This window comes from Adelges cooleyi, unplaced genomic scaffold (assembly GCF_023614345.1).
Source record: "Adelges cooleyi isolate 19-005CV unplaced genomic scaffold, UGA_ACOO_1.1 ACOO_flye_CR_arks_rails_tigmint_CR_PRNA_30, whole genome shotgun sequence".
Taxonomy (NCBI): domain Eukaryota; kingdom Metazoa; phylum Arthropoda; class Insecta; order Hemiptera; family Adelgidae; genus Adelges; species Adelges cooleyi.
The window spans coordinates 15,227,427-15,252,671 of NW_026095971.1; the positions used below are offsets into that span (position 1 = coordinate 15,227,427).

Genomic DNA, 25,245 nt, shown 5'->3' on the forward strand with positions numbered 1-25,245 from the left:
TTATCAGGGATAAACAGAGATGGGGTAGGACAAAATCTACAATTATTAAACACGAAGGATTTTACTAGTTTTAATTCTTGAAAACATGCAATATTATTTGTCTAAATAGAAACATGGTTCGACAAGTTGTTTAAAAACAAAACTGACCAAGACAATTGAAACAATTACAACCAATAAGTTTTGAGTCCAGTTTATAAATTTAAGTGAAAAAGATAGTGTAGTCGAGTCGAAGTTGAATAATGAATGTTATAAATTATTCTCATTTGATGACAGTGTTAACAAAAAAAGGGAAGATTATTATTGATAATTATTATACATTTAACATAGATAGCACAAATATATTAAGAGCCAGGCGTTGAAGGATACAACTATTACAGCGTGTATGAGAATTTATTCACAAGCCTAAAAAATAACCAGGCTGAATGTGATCTAGATTTTTTTTATCTAAAATCAACGGCAGATAGCATATCGCTGTCATGGCCTAGATTTTTTAATTAATTTTTGGTTTTAGTTTTTGAGTTAATTTTTTTAACAAAAACAAATATTTAAATTAGAAAAATATGTATTTACAGATACATAGGTATGGATGCTTAAATATATTCAAATATCATACAGCTACTCTCTCGATAGAACACGCAACAGCACCTCCCTCCCCAAGGTAATTGGTTAGGGAAAGTTCATGGAAGTCGTAAACCACCTTTGAGAGGACTATACCCATACGTTAATTAAGGAGTAAAGTATAGGCAATTTTTCGCAAAATCTTTATTTAGATCTTAAGCTACTTAATTCAATCTACAAATTTTTAATAAATTAAAGACCTACACTTTAAAAACTCACAGAAAAAAATGCCACGGTTAAGCATAGGTATTATACTAATAGTGAAATTAGAATTATCACAGCAATTACAGTATTCATTCATATGTAAACTATGTTTTCACACAACAAATTACTGATGGGTCCTGTTAACGATTAGTCTCTATTATAAATTATATAATGTATATAATGCATTGATGTAAGTAATCTGTGTTCAACAGAATTGTGTATTGAACGAGGATTGAAATAAATATGTTAATACATAATTAAACTTTATAATTTTTTTATAAATTATACGTCAAAAACATAGACTTCTATGCCTATAGTATTGTGTACTATTTACGCCTGGTTATAAATATAAACAGTTGCATGCAAATTGGCGAGGAGATTGTTAAAATGATAGTTAGACCACAAAGTTGATGAATCTTTAGACGTTTGCCTTAAGAAAAGTTGCTCCGGAGGCACCACGTAACTAGAAGTGATCTATCAGTACAACCCAAATTTCAGATAAGAACGGTATCGGTGGAGAGGACAGGACACTATCTCAAAATAATAACCCTTGGTCATACCCATAGGTTTTCAGAAGCCTATGATGAACGTAGATGTACAGAATTACTTTATAAATAGGGCATAGTAAACTCTCCAGAATGTGACTATTGCGCAGAAGACTGTTAACTACAATACTTTAAATGCTCAGTTCGCTTCTACCAGATACCTACAATCGACTGCCTCATAATTCTTACTACATTTAACCTAATCGACTAGGTTCGGTGTAGGCAAATTTTGTTCATATCTTAATTTGAAGGTAAAACCTTAGTTAAGTTTTATTAGTATAATAATGTGGAAGCATTGCGAGTAATAATTTTTTTTATTAGACTACCAAAGCGACTGTTTCCAAAGCTTTTTACTATTTTTTTTCAGTAGTCATAGTAAGTGATTTTGATGGCACTAAAAGAAAAATATTGTATGACATACACTGTCAACTTTTTTTTTTTTTAAGTCTGATAATTTTTTATTGAAGAAATTAAAATTTAGAAAAAAATCTTTAAAAAATAACTCTATTAGAGGCATTAACAAAAAACGACATATGATGTAAGTACCTAATTTCATGTTTCTAAAATTTAAAAATTATGATTACTACAAACATGTTATTAGGATATACATTGATGACACATCAATATATTTAAAAATAATTAGTTAGGAGCTAGACTTGTAATAGTAAAATAGTCGCGTATACATCTATAAATTTTAATTATGAAATAAATTGTTTAACCTAGTATAAAACCTACTTGAGAAATTTCATTTTACACTGTTCAGCTACATAACATTCAACGATAGTTTATTTGATTTCACTATCATCTAACGAACCTTATAAAGAGATGTTTGTAAAGCTACATCATAATTGTAAAGAAGGCATTTACTAACATTCGATAAATAGTAAGGAAGACTTCTCTTAATCTCTATTCCTATCTTTTTTATCTTAATTAAATCTTTAAACAATACCTACCTACTTATTGTATAACTACAATCAATGCAGTAATTGTGGTATACTAATATTAAGGGAAGCATGTACATGGGAGTGGGGGAAATTAAAAATGATTAGGAATCTATAGAAATGTTTTCTTTGTTATGGGAAGATCTATAAGATTGTTTGTATTCAATACTGGTTGTTTAATTACTTTTTTTCCGACTATATGCAATTCCTTGTGAATAATCATTTATTTATAGTTTTATCCTTTACCTTGAATTATTAGTACTCTTATCAGGTGATACAAATGTATGTGTGCTTAAGAAAAAAAAAGTGGGTTTTTTTAAAAAAAGTTTCCAAGACAATTGACAAATTGTAATTTGAAAAGTAAGAACTGAAAACCCTTCTACTTACTTACAAATTGAAGGTAGTATATTGCTAAAAACCAACATGTTTTTTAAAGTTTTATTTAAAATTTAAATGACGTTAACTTTTTAAAATTTTTAAAATATATTCCAAGTTTGCCTGTTTTTTTAATGAGCCTATCAATAGACCGTAAGATTAAGACTCAAATTAATAATTCTAAAAATATTCCCACGCTCGATGGAAGGGTAAAAGATTATTTTTTTAAATTTTACTTAATACAATTGGTTTTAAGACTCTAGTTCCGTTATTAAAAAAGAACTACTAAAAACTCATCGTTGATAACCTTAATGCTTACAGCCGCATGCAACTAAGAAAAATTAATCAAAATTAAATTAATACCTGTAATAATATCGCGTTATACATTTTTAAACTGATGTTCCTTGGCTTTAGTGGTTTGCCCCGAAGGGATCCCCAACGACTGCGGACCGACTATACATTTTTAAACTATGTACTATGCCATCGATATTGTTATTCTAAATCCCACGATGTTTTTAAACATATTGATTGTTATTAATGTATCTTCGATGCGTAGCTGAGTTGGTATTCTTTGTTTTTACAATAATGTGTTTTTTTGGGTGTCTGGACCTACGTTATATTTAAACCCACTAAACTGATTTCTTCATGCAACTCTATAGATTAGAAAACGTACTCAAAAGGGCCAACAATTTAAAGAGTTCTCCTCCTTTCTTTCAAAATCGAGAAAATACACAAAAAAAATTGTTTTTTCATTATAAAATTACGGCACGCTAAAAATTTTAAGAAAAATAGTCAAATTAGTTTCAAATTTGTATATACTTTTATTTAAACAGAGTATCGTCAATATACACGTTGCAAAACCAAAACAATTTTCCTTTCTGGGAGGGAAAATTTTTCATTATTTTGCTTTATTATTATTTATATGTGCGGTTGTTGCTTAAATTCTGAAAATTAGACAAAAGGTAGATCTATAACGGGTCTATAAGATAAACAATTTTCTCAAAAAATTTTCTTGATTGGGAGTGAAGTTTAGGGACTTGAGGTTTAAAAATTAGACCGAAGATAGATCTAAAATAAAGGATTTTTTTTTTCTTAGGTTGTTTTAATGAGTAAAAAACACGATAATAAAAATAAGTTATTCGCTTAGTGTTTTATTGCTTAAGCTTCGTAAGATGAATTTGATGAGCTAGTTATAGTGAATTAATAAAAATAGATAGCGTACACATTAAACATCTTCGCTGCATTTAAAATACTCGTGCATTATACATACTCAAAGCGTATACGTTTCAGTGTTGGTTAGAAAATTGCATTTTAGTCTTATCAGTCGTTTGATATTAATGATATGAATCCGGAAGTTTCTTTTATTCGACGTCGTATAACGGATCAACTGAAAATTATATAACACCTCAAATAATTGGCTTTGTTAATCAATGTTAAACAACGTACTAAAATGTATGTAATTTACTACTTATAAAAATGAAATACAAATTTAAATTTAAATAGTCTGTAGTCTGTGAAGTTGGAAGCTTGTAATAACTGTTACACAAAACATTATATGCATATTTATCTACGTAACACTAATTCCCCTTAGGAAAACTTTTTGCGTTGTACACGCACAATTTATTAATGCTTGTGATGTAATTTCGACTATTCAAATAATAACCATAATTAAAATTCTGTGAACGGACTAAAACGCACACGGTTTTTGGAAGCAGGAAATGGAACAATTATTTGAATGTAGCACTTTGAGAAAGTTTTGATTTGTAACAATTGATAGTCTTATAATCTAATTAGATAGTAGCCCGCTAATTGAGATCATTGAACGGTGTGTGCGGCTAAAAATGAATTAGTCAAAATGTACTACTGTTGGAAAATGAACTCTAAGATTTTTCTTTCCATCAATCTCTTTTTTGAATTTTTTACAAAACGTCATAAATTATTTAACTTTTATCGTGATAATGCCATTTTTTACACAACGTTAAGGCTATATTAATTTACATGTTTATTTAAGTAGGAATAATGGTATATTGGTAATAATGGTTGTTTTAATTAAAAATACTAATTTAAACTACTTGGGAGTTGTAACAAACTCATAACTGTTCATAGTTCTTTATTTGTATTACATTTGATAACTGTTAAGTATGATTATTTTTGTTTGTTTCAAAACAACTAAAAACTGACAATCAATATTATTTTCAAAAATTCATAGATTATAAAATTAATTATATTTTTCCACCAACATTGAACTAAAAAAAAACATTTGTTTTTCGCAATAGATTTTATGGCAGCATTACTTTTCTATTAAAAAACATATGAAATATAAGTGAACATTATAAGTGAACAGCTCTTGAAATTAAAAAAAAATTTCCATATAGCGCAACAAAGAACGAGCCGTCTTTAAAAACAATAGGCTGCCGCATACAAAATAAAAGTGATGATCCGAATGAAAAAAACGGTATAAATAAAATAATAATGGCATGACCCCATACACCTGTAACAGTGTGATTACTATAGTAATATATACATGTATTGTGATGAATTCGGCACGGGCTGTACACGTATATAATAATATTATATACGTATACATGCTTATTGAACATAAAATGTCATTAATATATTATTAAGGCATTGGCGCAACTAGAGGGGATGCTGAGGAAGTTCAGACGTTTTTAAAACTCTGAAAGCTCCCTCAGAATTTCAGTAAAAATTAAAAACCTTACTCGGGTGATGCGTCTGTTTTGTTGTTGACATTATTTTAGAGCCTGAACGAATTAGAAGGATTTGACCTTTCTCAGCACCCCCTCTAGTTGCGCCAATGTATTAAGGTCTCCACTAGGTTTTAATTTTAAAAGCTATATACCTACAATGTAAGATGTACGTATACAATATAGTGTAATACTCAGACAACGAACGTTTTCCTTAAAAACCTAAAAAAATTGCGTTTAAGTTTCTTTGATTTTTCTTAATGAATAACAAATTGTTAGCGTTTATTATTTTTTTTTGTAAAACGTTAATTGAATTTTATACAACTTTGAAGATATATTTTCATACTTAATTATCAATTTTAACCAAAACTAGTATACAATAGCGTATGTACCATTTAGCATGGAATCAGTACTTATTTATTCTACACACACTGTCGTCCGAAATGTCAGTGGACATCAGAATTATTATTTCAATAGTTTTGATCAGTTTCATCAGCATAAAATATAATTTTCATGACATCACTTTGAATTGTTTTAAATTTACCGTTTGTTCGTGACACACATTTCTAAATTCATATTACCTAAATTGTATTATTGGTAATATTACATTATTATAGTAATCTACTTGTATCATCTAAGAACATGATAAAAATTATTGAACATTTTATAATTACCTGCCAAACATTTGAAAATGTGAGCTTTATTAGCCGCGTTCATTTTATTTTAACGGTAAAATAAAATTTAAGGTTAATTTTATCTTTCTACAACTGTAACAGTGTAGAGATTGTATTACACATTTGGAAAGTAGAAAGGGACTGAAGAAGTGCAAGAGATTTCCTTTGACTCTAGGCGTCTATTGTATAAGTATTATATAATTGGGGGTAGTTGAATTTAAATGTTATTTTTAACTTCCCAGGCCTAGATCAGGTTTTTGTGCAAATACTTGTAAAATTGTTGTGAACGTTAACTATTATTTTTTTATATTGTACTTAGAGGAAGTTTTATGTTTCTGAGTAGATATTATGCGTTTAGTATTGTACAGCACAGTTGGTATTGTATGCATTAAGCGATAGAAGAAGGAGCTAATCACAATATTATTAAATCATTTGTTTTGGCCATTTCAGCAGCCGTGCCTTATAGCCCTAAGTATTAGTACATAATACTATAACGTAATTCTTGAGCTGAATATTCGTGTCTAATGCAACATTAACTTGAGGTGTAGTAGGTACAAATATTTCTTATGTAGTGGCTGTACCGGATTAATGATATTTAGACGCAATCTGTCAACTTCCGAAACGCAAAGCGGAGAAAGCTGAGATAAACCAGATGTCTAGCCAAGTTATCGAATATCCTCATTCCACGTTTGAATGGGTGTGTCCTCTATAACCTATTAAAAACTGGTTCAATCATTTGTTTACGTAATTTTTTATGGTCACCATATCGGTGAGAGCTGAGACAGTGTCCAAATGGAGGTCAATATTTAGACCATTAGTCGAATATTGAATAATAACATCTATGAAATAAATTGTTTATCCAAAAACTGTATAAAATAATTTTCAAAGAAACGTTTCGAAGAAAATCTATACATGATAGAAGTACAAATACGGACAAAAGACAATAATGTGCTTAAAATTGTATTTTTAGTGTCAGGGTGTATACGATGAAGTTTGATCGTTTGTCTGTGATTAATTGTTTACATTGTCGCCCATATCAAACTACTATAAATATAAATTTTAAACAAAATGTTGCTTGTATACAAAATCATCATTAAAAAAAGAGGAATAAACCAGTATTTTTTTTTTTTACAAAAAAAGCTACTATTTAACTAATTTAGGCCTTAGAATGTAAAATTTGCGAAAACATTGATATATATATATATATATATATATATATACCCTTAATAGTACCCTAAAATATTTTTTTTTAGGGGTGTAAAATATTTTAAACTTATTCCTCATTTAGTTGCAAAGAATTTTGATATACTTACATAACACATTATTCTAACGATAGATCAGAAAAAAACAAAAAACAAGTTTATACTTTAATATTTATATCTTAAAAAAATTAAAAACTGAAAACAATTTTTTTTTGGAAAACTGATGCTCGCAACCTCTAAAAATAATTTAAAAAATCTGAAAAAAATAGGAAATATTATTTTATCCCAAGGAACATAATGTCAAGAGCAGAACAAAAAAAAAATTGTTTTGGCCCACCCTATTATACATATTTTAATTATAAGATACAACTACTGTTTACGGTCGAGATACTAATAAGTAATAAGTAATAAATCAATTAGTTACACATTTATAATTTTGATTGGATAAAAAAATAGGACTACGATATAATCGTCTGCTGTTTATAGACATATTACAGTTTACCTTATGTAAATATTATAAATATCACTATGGTTATAAATTTAAAAAAAATTGTAAGTATGTAATCGATTTCTAATTAATTGCTAGCCACGGTAATGTAGTATTAAAATCCGTTTGCTGTGTTACTTTAGCCAAACTAATTAAGCTAATTTTCGTATCACATGTACCGTATAATGTTATACAATTACATGTTAATATGTTATGTCCTATGGCATGATAATAATTTATACTAAGAATTAGTAAAACCATTTATTTTATTATACAAATTAATTATTATTTGTTTAGATTTGATTTCCTACTTTATAAAGGATTATAATATCTACAATAACGGTGTGTCACATTACATGATGTAAATACAAAAATACATTTCAAACTTCAATATAATTTTAAAGCAGATATTCTTTAGAGGCGTCAGTACGTACATTATTTAGTAACTTAACTCCTCTAGTTGCATAAACAATTGACATGCGAGTAAATCCTTTGAATATAATAGTATATGCCTACAGTATGCTTAACTGTAAAACTTTAATGGACTTTTTTTTCGTCGTCTTAGTATGTACCGCGAGTGCACATAGGTCTATTTTTAACTGGACTGCGGAAGGAGAGCTATGTGTTTTGTTTAGTATTATACTTTAAAATAATTAGTAATAATCGGGAATGACCCAGCAATATTTACAACGATTTTTCATTTTGGTTTAAGTATACAAAAATACAATGTTAGACCGAATATAAACGTATCGGTCGACCGGAAACCGTGTAATTACTGTACTATTTATTAGTTACTACTTATTGTATGTTATGTACGGTTCGGTTCCACGATTTAAGGCTATGTAGGTGTATAAAGTTGCGATCGTGACATCTTTCCGGGCCTGTTTGTGGCAACATCGAACGAAGCACAAAGACCACGATCAGTCGACTATATACCAAATCCATACATTGGGAAACTTGTGGATTATGTCACCACAGCGTTGTTATTTCGTACCCGATAGGCAGAACAGCAGCCACATAATAACGACCCGTGGGTACACTGTACCCGTTATATTATAACTGGTATTATTATTATTATTATTATAGTGTTTTATTCATCGGCGACGGCGTTTGAAATTAGGTCACCGGGGCACGTAAGAAAAATGATCAATTAAAGACTCGTGAAGGAACGACCGCTTGCGTCATCTAGACTAAAACCGGGTTTGCATCGGAAGCGGTCTGTATGAAAGTGAAAATCGAGCTACATACGACTAAAAGTAGAGGTGTACCGCAATTTTTTTGACATGTGATTTATTTTCATGCAAAGTAAACATTGATAAAAACAAATACAAAATACATATAAGATTTTTAAGTATTTACAAATTGTTCGACATGTTTGAGCACATAATTATTTTTGGAACATAAAATTACACGAATGTGTAAAGAAAAACATCCTTAATTATTTGATAACATATTATAAAATAACATATTTAGCAAAGTGACGTCGTTAATGGCTTTCACCTTCGGCAAGTGAAAACGCTGGCTCAACCGGTGTGAATTATACATTTATAATATACTATACTATATATATATATATTAATCGTACAAAATAATGATAATAACAATACGTGTTGCAAATTCTTAATTAGTAGCTTACACAAAAATAAGGTACTCTATAATACAGTTATAAAATAGATAGACTCTTACTATGTACATAGTTATAATAATAATTAAGTAGAAATTAAATTATTCCGTTTAGAGTTGTACGTTGTGGCCTCTTAGAAACGCGTCTATTTGGCCGGCGGCCAGACTTTGCTGGGCGGTTGTCCGTCCGGGTTGAACGAGCACAAACTGCTGTTGATGAGCTTCCGGTTGAGGTTCAAAACGCTGTTGTTTAGGTTGTTGGGGGAATCGTGGCTGTTCGGCGAAACGCTGAGCTGGTGGCGGTGGCGGGAAAAATTGCACCGATTGGAAGGGTTGTTGGGCGGCGAACTGTTGTTGCGCGGGGAACGGTTGGATCAATTGTTTTTGCTGTTGCTGTTGTTGTTGTTGCTGTTGTCTAAACAAATTTTGCGATTGTTGGAACATCGTCGCCTGTTGTTGTTGGACGAACTGCTGTTGGGCAACGGGTCCCGAAAACGAAGCCGGCCTCTGGAAGTTGAAGTCGGACCTCGTCGGAGGGAATTCGGGTTGGAACTGTTGGGCGAGCGCAGATGGCCGGAAAGCGGCCGGCGGTTGAGGTTGAGTGTCGAATTGTTGACTCGGGGGCGCCAACGGTAAACGCTGTTTAAGGCTAATACCTGCATGTTGCTTGGGTACCTGTTGGTAGATGACAGTGTTATATTGTCCGGTGGCCGGGTTGAACACCAATTCGGTCGTGTAAAGGGGTTGGTTAGATCCGGTCGGGATGGCGTTTTGTTGGGGCGGTTGAGGTAAAGCGCGGAATGCCGATTCTAGACTTTCGGACGGTCTGAACGCGGGTGGTGCCGCCGTAGACGATGGCCGGTCGGAGGTAGGAGAAATCTGGGGGGCCCTGGGAGCGTCGGAAAACTGACGGCCCGGTTGACGGGGGGTCGTGGACGGCTGCTCAAAATCGCCGAATTGTTGTTGGAACAGGGTGGTCGTCGGACGGTTCTTCTTAGGCTTCGGTTTGGGCACGTTCGCTGGTATGTTCTCTTCTTCGTCGGGTTTGGTCGGTTGCTGGTCTTCTTGGTCGTCGTTTACCGCATTCGGGTCGCACGGGTTGCCCTGAACATAAGAGAACTCTCTTTTGTTGCCGTCCGGGTCGACGTAACCGTATTTGCCTCTGACTACGCAGTCGGTGCCGCGAGTCTCCTCTTTAAAACTGCCGTCGTCCGCTTCATAACCGAAAGTGAACGAACCGTCGTCGTTGAGCTTGTTGTAATTTCTGATTGTCTGAGCGGTGGGCTCTTTCTTCTCTGGTTGCGGTTCCTTCAGTCTCTGTTGCAAGAACTGTTGTTGAGACGGCGGCGCCCGCTGTTGTTGCAGCGATCTACCGGGCTGTCTGATGGCGATGGCGGGCGGCTGTTGGTCCGGGTCTTCTTCTTCTTCGGCGGCGGCCGGTCTCTGCTGCAGCAGCTGTTGTCTGGGCGCTTGGCGGACGATCACCACCGGCTGCCGTTCGGTTTCCGCATCGGCCAACGGCCTCAACGGCCTCCTAGACACCAGCACGGGCTTCAGCTGTTGTGGCCTGTCGTCCTCGAGCCGCTCGTCTTCGACTTCGTCGGCCGCTTTCACATTCACTCTTCGGCATTCCACCACCGTGGACGCGGTTAACAGTGTCGCAAACAACACGCCCTGTAAACATAAACAATAGCTAGTGAGTAAAAAGTAGATAAATAAATCACGTCGTAATAAATCATGTCGATCACGGTAGACCGCGTGCGAACGGATAGCAAATACATTCGTTTGGATAGAATAAAATGAATCATTCCCACGAGTTGCAGCGTGTTGCACCTAACCTACCCGAAATGGCCCACAATATACACGAGGCCGTCGAATCACGACCGCCCATCTTTACAAACCGCTAGATCTGTAGCGGAGGTCATCGATTGGTCAATGTCGGATTGAAAAATAATTGAAATTACCCACTTAAAATGTCTACCGTTGCTTGCGAGTAGTGTGAGTTAAGTTCTACTACAGTAGTAAACACCTACACAAAAAGCATCTATGTTCAATTAGGTCAAAATTGCATCATTTAGTGACATAACTCAATGAATAGTAACTTAAACCTTGCTAATTTATTAGTAAAAAGACATGAACAGTTAAATGCTAATGAAACGTTCTCTTTAAACAAAAAGAATTTTCTACACATCTCTTCTGATCTTAAACAACAATGACCACAGGGTTATTATCAATGCCTGCTTATTTTAATTAAACGTATCTTAAGAAGTTATTATAACTGTGTGTTAAAATTACTTTTAAATAAACGTTTCGATGTAAATCTGTAGAATGGTAGAAATATAAATTTTGACAAAGGCATTGTAATGATAGTAATGTGCTTAAAATGGTATTATTAGTATTAGGGTGAATACGATTGATACATTTGATTGTCTGTATCATATATTATTTTTTTACCGTTGTTATACCTATAAATCGTAATACAAATATTATGAAATTATTTTACTGATACCTGTTGATTGTTGATTCATTATTACGTGCCAAGAAATTTAATATGGTCAAAGTGAAATTATCCCTTTTTTTGGTTTTTCCTCTATAAAAAAAAATTTGACTACAGATTTAAAAAAAAATTGCCATGTTTTAACTAACTTCACTCTAGATTTTCGGTAGAAATTTTCAAACCTTAAGTCTTAAAACTTAAAAAAGGAGAAATAAAGAAAAAGTTCCTATCCCTTCTGAGGTCAAAGGATTATGATATTTTTTTAGTATAACAATAGTACATTATCTTAAGAATATTCCATTCTAATTCTACTATTTTTAATGAAGTTATAGAGCACTGAAATTTTAAGTGGATAAATAAGTAAATTTGTGGAGTGCTTTTATAGATTTTGAAGGGAAAGGGGTGAACTTTATAAATTTTCGACCACAATAAGTACCTTTCTGGTACGATTACTGATGTATACAGTTGCCACATGAAGATTTTATGTTTTCTATATCGACGGCGCCTTGCTTCTCGTCTTTTCTTTATGGCCGAACAAAATTGCTAGTGAACAACAACCGAGTAGAAAAATGTGAGAACCTTATGCGCTGGTTACGGAGCCTTGTTTTGCAATTATTATTACCATTATTATTATTATTATTATTATTGTATAACGGTAATATTGTTAAGCGCGATGACGACTGAAGATAAGCGAACTACTAGATAACGATTAGTGAAAGCCAGTGCGCGCGCTCTCATACACATACACAAGCGGATACATAAAGATTATTTTTCTTAAATTTGTATGTTGGACTGTACGCGTTAATAATGAACTATTTAGGAAACCGAATTTTTCACCTCCAATACATGAGCTGCACACGATTTCAGTATTGCGCAACGAAATCTATTATTTTATTCTGTTATATTATTTTGCTCTTCGCCAGACGATTTTTTGACTACAACATGTGGATTGAGATCTCAAGGTCTTTATAAATGGTTTTTTTTTCTTTTCAACCAAATCTTCAAAAAAATAGAACATGCTGAGTAACGACGGCCAGTCAGCGAGGGGATTGACAACTACAGTACGGGGTGATTCGTACGGCTAACACAAAGCGATCGGACGTTTGATGATTATGTATATCAAGGTTTATCGTTCGTGCGTCCGAGCGAGTGTGTCTAATTGTCTTATCAGATTTATATTTTTACAAATAATACACTTTGGCGTTATGCGGTCGCTTTCGATCTCACTCGTCTTTACCGCGTCCTCGAGTGTCTTCGAGTGAATCCACACGCGGTCCGAGTATATTATAACAATAATAATAATAATAATATATCCATTGTTAAGTCACCTTACGCACGCACGGTCAAGTAAAAACGAATAACTTCCAAACGGAAACACGGACAACAGGTATTAATTCGTAACGGTTGTTTAAATTAACACGCGAGATAGTTAGGTAATAAAAAATAACAACGATAGGTAGTGGCTAAATAACCAAACATAGTATCAAAGTTGAGAATTTATAACGTGAAATTAATTAACGCATATACGAATAAAAGAGGAAATTGTATCGAAAATAATTGTTTACCAAATGCTCTTATACCCAGTTTTGACTAATCCCGTAGTTGCTCAAAGAATTGTTTATGGAATACCAACGTTTTGTACATCTCAGCCTGCGTCTCTCCGCTCAGAAAACCCATCCATGCTCTTTAATGCGGCGCAGGGAACTATGTTAACCCTATTTGGAGTCTATTCTAATCTATATAGATATCACCAATGGGAAATTTCCTCTCTTATGTCTATTCTATCCTAAATTCAGCGTTTACATATTTTATCATACAACCCTCTAAATATATCTTCCTCATTTCACCAAGTAGTGTTTATTAAAAAGCATAAAAAACTTCGCTGTTTGTGGTATAAAATAATTTCGAGTAATTTAAAATAATAGACTCGAGCACAACTTCTTGCTCTTTCCATACTATTTATTTCTTCTTCAACGACTGTCCGTTCTGGCCTCGGTCGTCATTAAGATTTATCTTCAATATATCTATCTTATTATATCCCTTGCTAGCCTCGTTTCGTTTAAAACTTTAAATATACTTTTATTATTACTTATAATTAACTTTCAAGGCATTATAATTGTTGCTTATAATTTTTAATTAAGAACTTATAACTAATAAAACAAAACAATTTAGTTGTATAAACAAATTTTAATTTAATAAGGTTCAACCGGCTAAATGACCTTTTCCGTAGTTGTACCGAGAGTATATCATATTGTTTTGTATACAATAATGATAGATTTAGATAAAACGAATTCATATCATTTTTTCTATCATAAATTGTATCTTATCATTTGATACATTTGTATTTTTCATTTCTGTAATAATTTGGTTATAAATAAAACAATACGGATTTTCTCTCCCCACTATGATATTTTTTTGTTGCCCATCTATGCAATACAAAGTAGAAAGCTCTATAAGGAATTTAATTAAAATTTCACTACTCAGTTTTCTTGAATACACGTATATTGATCAAGGATTTAAAATGTATTATAATGACAGTTGACAGAAAAGGGCTTAAAGCGATTTTTGAATACAGTTATATTGTAATATATAATATTATATAGTTACATTATTGTATTATTATAGTTAGATTATACTATATAGTTTATCGACAATTAAGTAGGCAATTTAAATTTTGAGAGACCAAAATTTGACATAGAGAACAGCCCTTTACTAATTCAAATTAATTGGGGGGGTTGATTGATTCTAAAACCTCCAGCTAGATACGCCACTGCAAACGAATCATAAAACTTTTATGTTTCATTGAGTTGAAAAATATGAGCTAGTCAAAGTTCACGGTTGAATTATGTTCTTATTTCTAATAACAGACAAAGAAAACACGTGTTTTGGACTGGATGAAGCGAATAAGAATAATATGCAGATATATGTGAAGTACTCAAAGTATAGGTTTTATTCACTAACTTTTTCATGTCATGAAATTGAATTTCACATTCTAAAATAAATACAAATAATGTCTTTAAAGTAAAAAAAAAATGACGTCCCATATGTATGGGATACCAAGACTGCAAGAGTTAATCATTTAGACCACCTTTTTTCGACCCAACTTGTTAATTGTAAAGATTAAAATTAACTGTACGGAGTTGGACAAAATAGTTAAATCCGTAATATACAAATAGAACAATATAATTTTGTAATAAATAACAAAACCTCTTCGACTTACCCATAGAGATTTGATATGCATAATGGCACCGGACGGCTGTAATAATATGCACAAGTAGTCGATACGATTATTTTTATAAATTCTATGTACGAATTAAAAAAAAACGCATACTACGATACGAATGGCCGTGTGCAATCGCGAATGTGTCTTAAGCGTTTGAAACAAAATTCCGCGTTGTGGTACACTGGCCGGTGCACAGGTCTTCTGGTTCGTTTTATAACTTTCCCCCGCCTCGCCTGGTCTTTCACGCACAACATCGAACAGCGTGGCTTCTGCCGAATTCTCGCAGAACTCTCCCGCTCGACCACGGACGTCACGTTAATACACCACCGTCCTCGCCCTGCAAAATAAAAAAATAAATAAATAATAGAATAGAATTTTAAAAGATTAAGTACCTAGTAGTTACATCAGTAGATCGCGGATTTGGATGAATCATATAGGAATTCATTTTCAGGCAAACAAAATAAACTCGTGCACAACATGTTTGTCCAACAGTTAAAATTTTATAAGGCGAAAATCGTGTTTTTATAAATATAGGTGATCGATAATTTAGAAAAATGAATAATATTTATTCGATAACAAACATAAATGAAAATACGCAGAAAACATGAGGCTTGAACGTAGTATATTGACTTAATTATATAGCTAACCAAACAATATTTTTTTTTACAAATAATATAATAACAAAAAACATTAAAAGTACATAACACAGTCAGATCGTCAATTTCGTTTACTAAAATATTCACAATGACCAATGTACATAATATACTTAAAAACAGCTAGCAAATGTCAAATTTTGTCTGAAATTTAATTCCTATACGATTCATTCAAATCCGTGCGATCCACTGATGTGACGTCTTCTTATTAAAGGCAATTTATTGACGGGTTTGAATTATAATTTTTTCTTTAGAGAATAGCACAGTCTGGCGCAAAAGGGTTTTGTAATATTATTCTGATATTATGTTCACAGGGTCGTACGGTACATAAGGTCCGTCTACAAAGGTCCACGACACTTTGGATTCGGTTCGATGGTTCTTGTATTGGGACCGACAAAAGGGTCGTGGAAGCCCACTAACGATTGCATACAAATAACATAGGTATAATAATATTATTATTATAGTCGCCGAAATTCGATGTAGGCCGTGTCGTGTTATTGTTGTTGGCGTTTTACAGTCGCCATCGGAGTACGATTGTTATCTTCGTCAAATACATTATGACTTATAATGAACACTGTACAACATCTTACATTTGTAACCGGTAAGCGTGTTATTGTACATACACTCTAGACGATAATATCATTTCGATTGCGAGGCCCGCGGGACTCGTGGCATCGCGATTATCCGAGTCTACTGCACGCATATATAAGTAATATACCCAATATTAGGTAGGTACATAGTATACTACATGTATATAGTATACTGCATACCGTGACGGGCCCTAACATCGAGCTCGGTCGGCGATTTTCAAGTTAGTCCAACAGTCGATCCATTGTTTTTTTTTTCGTTTGCAAACGCCGACACAAACACAACAAGTCTTGCGGTGGCGCAACAACAACGTTCGGGTATGATCCGAGGAAAAATAACATTGTATTGTGTGTCACTTATAACAAAAGCTCCAAGCTATATAACCGTGTGTGAGGTTTAAAAATTAATACAGCGCAAACTTCTCCCGGGCTAAACATAAGAACCACTTTCAGTCATTCGTTGCCTGGCGCGGCGTTTTATCTTCGTTTATCGGTCCATTGTAACTCGTTAGTATGACTGTACACAACACTATCATTATTATTATGGTCTCCCGAGTTTTAATTGTCATCGTGTTTGACTCCGAATCGATTACACGCTATGGCTCAGTACTATAGTAATAAAGTATATAGTATGTAACCGATTATAAAATCCGGTGCATTGCCTGGTAAGATATGTTGTTGCCCTCGGATCGTAGGTGGATAATAAAGTTAATCTAAATATAATAAAATACTAAACAATTTTACTGTAGTAATTCTCAGTCTTAATAATGCGAAAAATCGTTCAAGATAGAATGCATGCATGATGAAATGTTTGTTAGTACTTGATTTATTTTTTTATTAATTGTCTGTAAAATTATAAGCGTTTTCCTACACAGACATTGAAACGCAACACAATAAATTACAAAACATTTCAAATTACAAACAATGTTAACAAACACTCATCATCCATACTCGACTGGATAATTATTGAAGGGCGTTAGGTATACTATTTGAACTTGTCGCTCTAGTTCTTAATGCCCAACCTCGACAAGAAGAAGTTTTTTAATCTCCGAGTCCACAACAGTCGTTTTATTAACTATATCGAATACCTCTATCCATTTTTTTTTTGCATATCTCAATATTTAATGTTTAAGGAAAGCATTAAATACTTGAAGTCATTAAGATTCGATGTATATGTAACTTTTTAGTAACTGTTCGTCAAATGTATTTTATTTAAATTTAATTACATTTATACATTTATTAGTGTTCAATGTTTATAATATATAGTCAATTATACTTTACTGGTGGAGAGTTCAAGAAACAATACCTTAGATATAAAAATTGCACGCGAAAGTAAACAGTGGCCGTATTGAAAAACTGTAGCCACGTGCCAACAGCTTTCAAGTGTGAAAATAAAATATAACTGTTACTTTCATGCCGGCGTAGCCTCTCGCATTATAACGTTTTGTTTTCGTAGTTATCGCTTAATTGATGCATTCTTCGTTAATTAAATGATATTATTAGTTTGTATACCGTAAAAATCACAAATGCTTGGCGTCTTCGTGTTTTATGGTCCTGTCTATCGCCTGTCAAACACCTAATAAAATAACCTAACGCTTTAAAGTATTAAATATTTACGACAACGTTATGAGTTCAAGATGTCGACCTTATTGCGTTATCTATGGCCTAAGCATATCTTAACTCGATGTATAATAAATTAACCGTCTCTGGTTCAAAAATTAATACATTTTTGTCATACACGGTCAAAGAAATTGGTTTTTAATAGCTATTTGGACTTAAAACCCAAGCACCATAACAAATAACAATAAACGGTATTGCAATACATGTAATCGTTTTGTAATTCAATCCAAACATAACTGGCAGTTCGTTAATTGCGTTTTAACTAATTGTATTGTTCCCACGCACCTTTGCCGCTGTCGAGTGAAAATACAATTTTTCATCGGATATTGCTCTTTGCCGCGTTTCTTTTAACCATTCAAATTTGTGTGCAATACTTGAACGCGCCGAACAGCTAACAATAAGACTTGTATATGTCATGTCGCTTTTTGCCAAATCTTTTTTACGTTTGACCCGGCAAGTATAGTTGGACAACTTGAAATGGTCTATTGTATTCGACAGTATACCTACACAGGCACCCACACAAAATATTAAGTCCACGCACGGGGTATTCGTATAATATAATTTGTCATTGGCCTCAGCTTAAGTTGGTACACGGTCGTTCATTTGACCGACTGTTGCACAAACTGAGCACAACCCGAATCCTATATAGTAAATTCTGTACGGTTTCATAATTCATTCAAATCTCACCGGTCAGACGTGAGAAATGAAAAACATATATTTTACCAAAATAATAATAGGTATCGTTAACGTATCCAGTCTATTCAACATACTGGCTAAATCACTCCGATCTTCATAATATGTTTTACTTAACCCGTAGGCTTTATGAAGACAAAAAGAGTTGTTAATTAAAAAAAAAAAAACTTTCTCACAATATGAACATCGTAGTCAATTATAATTCAATAAAATGTCCCCTGCGCGTTACCTTGTAGGTTGCGGTAATGACATGAAGTGACTAATCAGTGCGCAAGAAAAAAAAAATTAATAGAAACGTTATTAAGTGTAGACAAATATTTTTAATAATATCCGGTCGTTAGCAATTAGTACACCATTTAGAACGTAATGATGTCTTTTGTTGTTGACTCTTACTTAATACAATTCTGCCAGCTACATTTTGAATTAATATAAAATAAGGTAAATTCATAATTTTTTTCATAATTAAGTCCAACGATCATGTACTAAAGTATGTATGAAACTGTAGATGCTGCGATAGTACTAAACACATACAATTTTTAAAGAAATAAAATATTTCTATTCTTATTTTAAAAATAGAAGAGAATGTTTTCTTCGCAAAAGCATGGTTTATTTTCAATAGATCAAATAACTTTCTTTCCATGAAATTTTAAAGTTAAGAATTTTAGTATTTTTTAGATTATAAAATTTAGTGGATTGAATCACCGAAAATCTAAAATCGTTTAAGCTAAGATAAAATTCTTTTCTATTTATTTTGAAAATTTGGTGAACTTACCTTAATTTCAAGACACTTTGGTTTTGTTTCACGCAAAATTATTTTGATGGAAAGAACTGTTATTTTTTCTATAGAAATTACTGTGATAGTCTAGCAAAAAAAAAACAATAAGAGTGATTCTTACTGCATTACAATTATACACTATAGACTATGGTTTAAGCTCTAAATTAAGATTTCACGAAAAATCGCATATACTCTCCTCCTTAATAAATTTATGGGTAGCGTCTTCTTAAATGACAACATTATAGTAGTCCAGCAGGCTACTATTAACCCTTAACTGTTATCCTTATTTTGAGCAACACAACTGGTATTGTAGGGTCAAAAAAGACCCGTACTTAACCCCACATTGGTCGCGTGGATTACAATAGTAATCTATATATTCTTTTTTTTTTTAAACTGGATTCACGTTGAGTTAAAAAAATTGAATTAGGGGAAGGTATTTATTACAGTATGCAAAAAAATGGCTTTAATAAAATAGAAAAAGCTTAATACTGTTTACTTCGTTGTAACAATTTGTATAGTACATCAATAGTCTCATGTGAGTAGTCGCGCGGCACAGAACTATAATCCAATTGATTTTAATTATAGATAAGGAGACATGCGACGCCGATAACTTTCGATATAAAACTTATATTAAGTAATAATAGTTAATACGTACTACGTAGTCACTCTAGTGTTGTTAAGATACAAAGCTATCCGAGACAAAATAGGTTCTGTTAAGAATAATAAATAGTTTTAAATGTTTTTGTTATTTCACATAGTATGGTTGTATTGTGACGTGACTTTAAAGTAAAGTAGAAAAGACAAATGTAGCTGTCGGTCGTATAGGCTTCCCTCCAAGATGATGCTAACTAACGGTGACCTTAAACTTGTGTTTATACAACAGAATGTCTTTTCTGGTCCAACTTTTTCGTTGTTACCACTTACGATCACACTATCCTTATCCTATAAAAATGAGGTAGGTAGGTCAGCCCATCCATTTCTTTTCACAAATCTATTTATATTTATCCATCTATCTATCTTTCTCTATCCATCACCATTTCTTTATTCTAAAAAAAATTACTATTATTATATTTCGAGTTGCGATTTGAAGTCATTATTTGATCAATTTTGGCAAATTAAGAGTGTTTATTCGTAGATAGGTTTCAATAATTCAAGGTTAGACACTTATAGAAATACTACACAATAATTGAGTAATAGATATAAAGTTAAAACAACTTTAAGTCTTCGAGCGGGACTAGCTGATCAGACGTCAAATGTTTTACTTATTGTATCCTTAGATGAGACTGGACTGTCGCAAAATCAAATAACAAGTATTACAAGTATACCATACTTTAAATAATTGATTTAAGGTATTAACTGAGATGTGACCAACGTGACTGCCCATCGACAGTCCGGCCGGTCCATTGGCTCTTGAAACCTCGTTCTAGACTATAAATAAACCGCTACAGAACACAGGTTGTATAAAGGCACGGCGCGAGCACGTTGAGATTTCATCAGGCTATTTGGACATCACGATTGCGAGCCCAGAATGGTTAATGTCTGTATTGTTTCAGTTTTCACCGGTCGTCCGCCGTTATACCCAAACCGTTGCACCATGACGATGGTCATAATAATAAAATAAAATATGTTATGTTTCATTCATACCGAATGGATCAAATACACACACACACACAAAAAGGAAACATAAGTCACCGGTGGTTTCACAACGTCAACTGTAGAAGTCTAAACATTTACATTGTTTAACGGAGTCGGTTGCCGTCCAAATGTGGATGTAAAGAATTCGTGTTATTACTACACACGTTGATATCGTATCCACACCTAATATGCCTAATACGGTAGCCGTTATAGATGGTCAGCGTACGACGATCAATCAATGATTCAAAACACTATGGCGTCACACAACACGCTTTTAGACTACGTCCAGTAGCGAGTAGGATCATTTTTTGATAGATTAAATAGCACAGCTAAAAATTGTATTAACAAAATTTAATACTTGTTCATTTACGCTTATAGCGCAGCGCCCGCTACCAAATGTACACCTAATATACATAATAGTTTTGAATAGTTTGGATGCTGATTGATATTATACATGCGAAAGTCAGTGTTTTTTCGGCCAACATCGGGTGTTAGCAAAGTACTATGGCGGCGCGCATAATAATATATTTTATTAATCTGGGTTTGAAAAAAAACATAAGTTTGACTCGTGATGCTACTTTTTATTCGTATATTTTTGTTTAAAAATGTTTTTTTCGTTAAAAATGTCTTGAAGTTTAAATGTTCTTATTAAATTAGATCCGTACAAAATATAGGGACGGTCAACGAATCATCTCTATACAGAAATATCAATCAGTCACTATTTCTTGATTCACTCCACGTTTTTCCGTGTCCGTATTTATAACCGCCCACTTCTTTTTCGGTTTATTTCTACCGCTGAATCGTCTACTATGTGTCCCCTCTCTTATTATTTTATTTTCCCCCCTTTCTTTCCGGTTTCACTTGCCCAAACTGTGGTAATCTACTATTTTTTTCATTAAAGGTTATTTCGATAATTAGAGTTTAGATTATGAACACAGTGACCTAAATAGGTAATATTCATTCAATACTTGACCAATACTTTATATTATATACTTCTGTTCTTACGCATAAGTTAAGATAGGTTAACTAGGTAAGTGTAAGTAGAGATCATACATTTTATTACGAAATGTCTATTTAAATGAATACAATAATCAAATGATGAAATACCGGAAAATTACAATATAATATGCTCATGGTGTCTTATACTGTTTTGATAAATATACATAGAAATTCAAATGATAATTTGTCAGAATTACATGAAAAACCAAAAATATTTACTAGTACCATTGCGAATATTATACAAAATAATATATATTATTAAATCAACGTTACAGTATCTACTAAACGCAAATATGTGTAATGCCGTTAGTAGTAAAACAAGATTTTAATTTATACTACATAATCGCTTTGAATTATATTATATATCACTATTGTTATATAACTAAACATTAATTACTGTATTAATGGTTTATTGAAACGAAACTAGATCATAGCATCGATGGTCGGTCATTGTGCAGTTCCCGTTTGTGTTATGATCCAACAAGAGTGAAGGTATGCAGCTGATGTGTTGACTCAGGTGTATAATATGTTTGTTCAGGTGGGTCTTGTATTAACATTAGGTCAAGTCGGCGATTCGCCTTTGGGTAACTCGTAACGCTTGACCAGCAGATCTAGATCAACCACGGCCGATTGCATTCTCCTCCCAACGGATCGCAAACGGCTTCCCGGGTGAAGGGATCGTTCGTCTGGAACACCCAGGTGGTGTTACACAATCGTTTATTTTGAGACGGACATGCAGACGGATCATTCATATATTTTGTCATACCACAGCGCCAAGTGTCAACCATTACTACAATTAATAATTGTAGGATAAAACTTGGGGTTTTCAGAATGGAAGATTTTATAGATATTTGATACTAAACAATTGTGTTTTTATGATCTTTCCGTTTTTAACGTGTTTTCATCGTGATGTTAATTGCGATTATCAATCCAATGAAATTACTCAGGGCTCCACGATTTGCACAAGTCCTGTGAGATTTCAGGGACGCCAACTGTGTGGATTCGTTTTTCGGGCGAGGCACACTTGAAGACTTTTTTTAGAAAAAAAAGATATTCCGTCATTGTTTCCCACGAGACCGTTCCCAGTGTTATGATTTCCGTACAGGAAGTATTGTTGAATAATAATAATAGGTAAACCGATTACGGACGTTAGATTCTACTATAAAATACAAGTTGCGTCACTAGTGTGTACGTTTTATCAAGTCTAGCAAAATATAAATACATGTAGGTACATATGTATTTTAACAATGTTGTAGTTTTTATACAAGCACACAATGTGTGTGTGTGTTTGTTAAATATTATTTTTTTACAAAGTGTTAAAACTGTGGGAACGACAATGGAAAAAAACAGAAAGTTATAAATTCTATAAAATATTTCTTAGGAGCTATTTAAGTTAATTAGCGCGTGTTTGAAAAGATATATTTTACATACTAGTTCTTGAGAACAAGCATAGCCGCAACTCCAACTTAAAATTTGAAGGTGCCTAAGAATAATATATATAAAGTAGACTTTTATCTACAATAGTCATATGTAAATGAATAAGATACATTTTTTTGTAAAACGTGTTATTGCTAAGCACCTTTGAGATTTGCACTTATGCGCATAGCTTAATAAAGACAATACTTTTTTAGAAAAAAATATTTTGCAACACATAAAACAATATTTTAGTAAAGTAATATTTTTTTATTTCAAATACTACGAATTTAGAATGAAACGTAGAGACATAAATATTATAGCGTTTGAAAGATGATAGTTGATAAGTTTCAAAGGTCGCTACATATTACACCGCCATTTTTAGTACTAAAATACCTAAGAGTTAGGAAAGATCTCTAAATATGTTTATCATATAAACTTTTTTTCTAAGTTGTTTTTATGCCTTAAAAATGAATATGTACATGACCTCTTTAAACATTTATTGAATAAAATGTTGGTTTAGTGTCTTAAAAAGTTAAATAAAACGATTTATAATCTACAAAATATTTTTAGTTATTAAATAGTTTTTAACGTCCACAGTTTTGCTTAGAATCGTTAATTTGAAAGTGATTTTGTCACTTTCAGTTATGATAATTTTTTAAGGCTAGTGACCTCGATGTCTCTCTTATACAACGACTATGATGGCTTTTTGTTATATTTTTTTAAACGTTTAAAATCATCTTAAACCTGACAAAATATAGAATAAAATTGTTGTCGTTGAGTATGAGCGGTGGAGGTTAGTTATGCGTTGCTCGGGCGTAAAAAGTGTTTTTGTATTATGCAACGCCTAAATATGATATCAATATTATATCATAACAATTCATTTGTATCCATAATCCTATTAAATACAATCATCATCACCGGAATAACGATTTTGATCGTGGCGAGAATTCTATTATGTAGGATTCTGATTTGATTGTTATTATTATGATTATCTATATCTAAAAAACGCAGTGCACAAAATCACACATACTTATCTATTCATTGAATAAGTTTGCAACTAACTCGTTGTCGCCTTTTCCTGCGTACATAATTTTCACGGATTCACAGTTTTTAATATAAATACAATTATTAGTGCTTGTAAAATTGTCTGATACATATTATTACTTCTTATAGCAATTAAATTGAATGTTTTAGCACCCATGCAAAGTTGAGAAAATAATGGTCTTATATGCGTTTTTATTTTTTGTTCTTATTGTTAGTGGGAAAAGAAATTACCCACCGAGAACTAGGCCGTAGGTGCTTCCAATTTTATTAGGCTGTTGAAGTAAAGACTTATTTTGATTTGTTAGATAAATGCAACGCAGAGCCGAAAGTAATTTTTTTTATTTCCTATTTTGGACTACTACGAACATTTAATTAGTTTAAAGTACTTTTCAATATATATCTTAAGAATACATATTGAATGTTAGCAAACAGAAATTTGAATTGTTAGTGTACACATGCATTAATTACTGATATAAATTAAAAAAATAGTTTATAATTAAAAATATTTATTTATACTTAGAAATTATAATATAATAACTGATTACATTAGTTAAACTATAAAATATAAAAATAAAACCAAAATTAGTAAAATCGTGGTGTTTATAGAGTTATGTTCATAGTAAACTAGAATTTATCATTTTAAGCAGAATACAAATATTTTAAAGTTTTTATTTCAGTATAGTTAAAATATTCAGAATAATTCATAATAAATCGTTTGACTTGATGGGG

General features: G+C 32.5%; 1 protein-coding gene across 1 annotated transcript; it reads right to left on the bottom strand.

Moving 5' to 3' along the window:
- Positions 1 to 9,033: 9,033 nt before the first annotated feature.
- Positions 9,034 to 15,293, bottom strand: LOC126838448 (putative uncharacterized protein DDB_G0271606). Its single transcript, XM_050572857.1, has 2 exons — positions 15,092 to 15,293; positions 9,034 to 11,048 (listed from the first exon to the last, which is right to left on the bottom strand). Exons 1-2 carry the CDS (start codon positions 15,110 to 15,112, stop codon positions 9,486 to 9,488), a joined length of 1,584 nt encoding a protein of 527 aa, XP_050428814.1. The 5' UTR covers positions 15,113 to 15,293; the 3' UTR covers positions 9,034 to 9,485.
- Positions 15,294 to 25,245: the final 9,952 nt, after the last annotated feature.

Coding starts and splice junctions, on each gene's coding strand:
- LOC126838448 (XM_050572857.1), bottom strand. CDS start 15,112: ATGCATATCAAATCTCTATGG. Junction 11,049..15,091: donor TGCATATCAAATCTCTATGG/GTAAGTCGAAGA, acceptor TTATGTTTACAG/GGCGTGTTGTTTGCGACACT.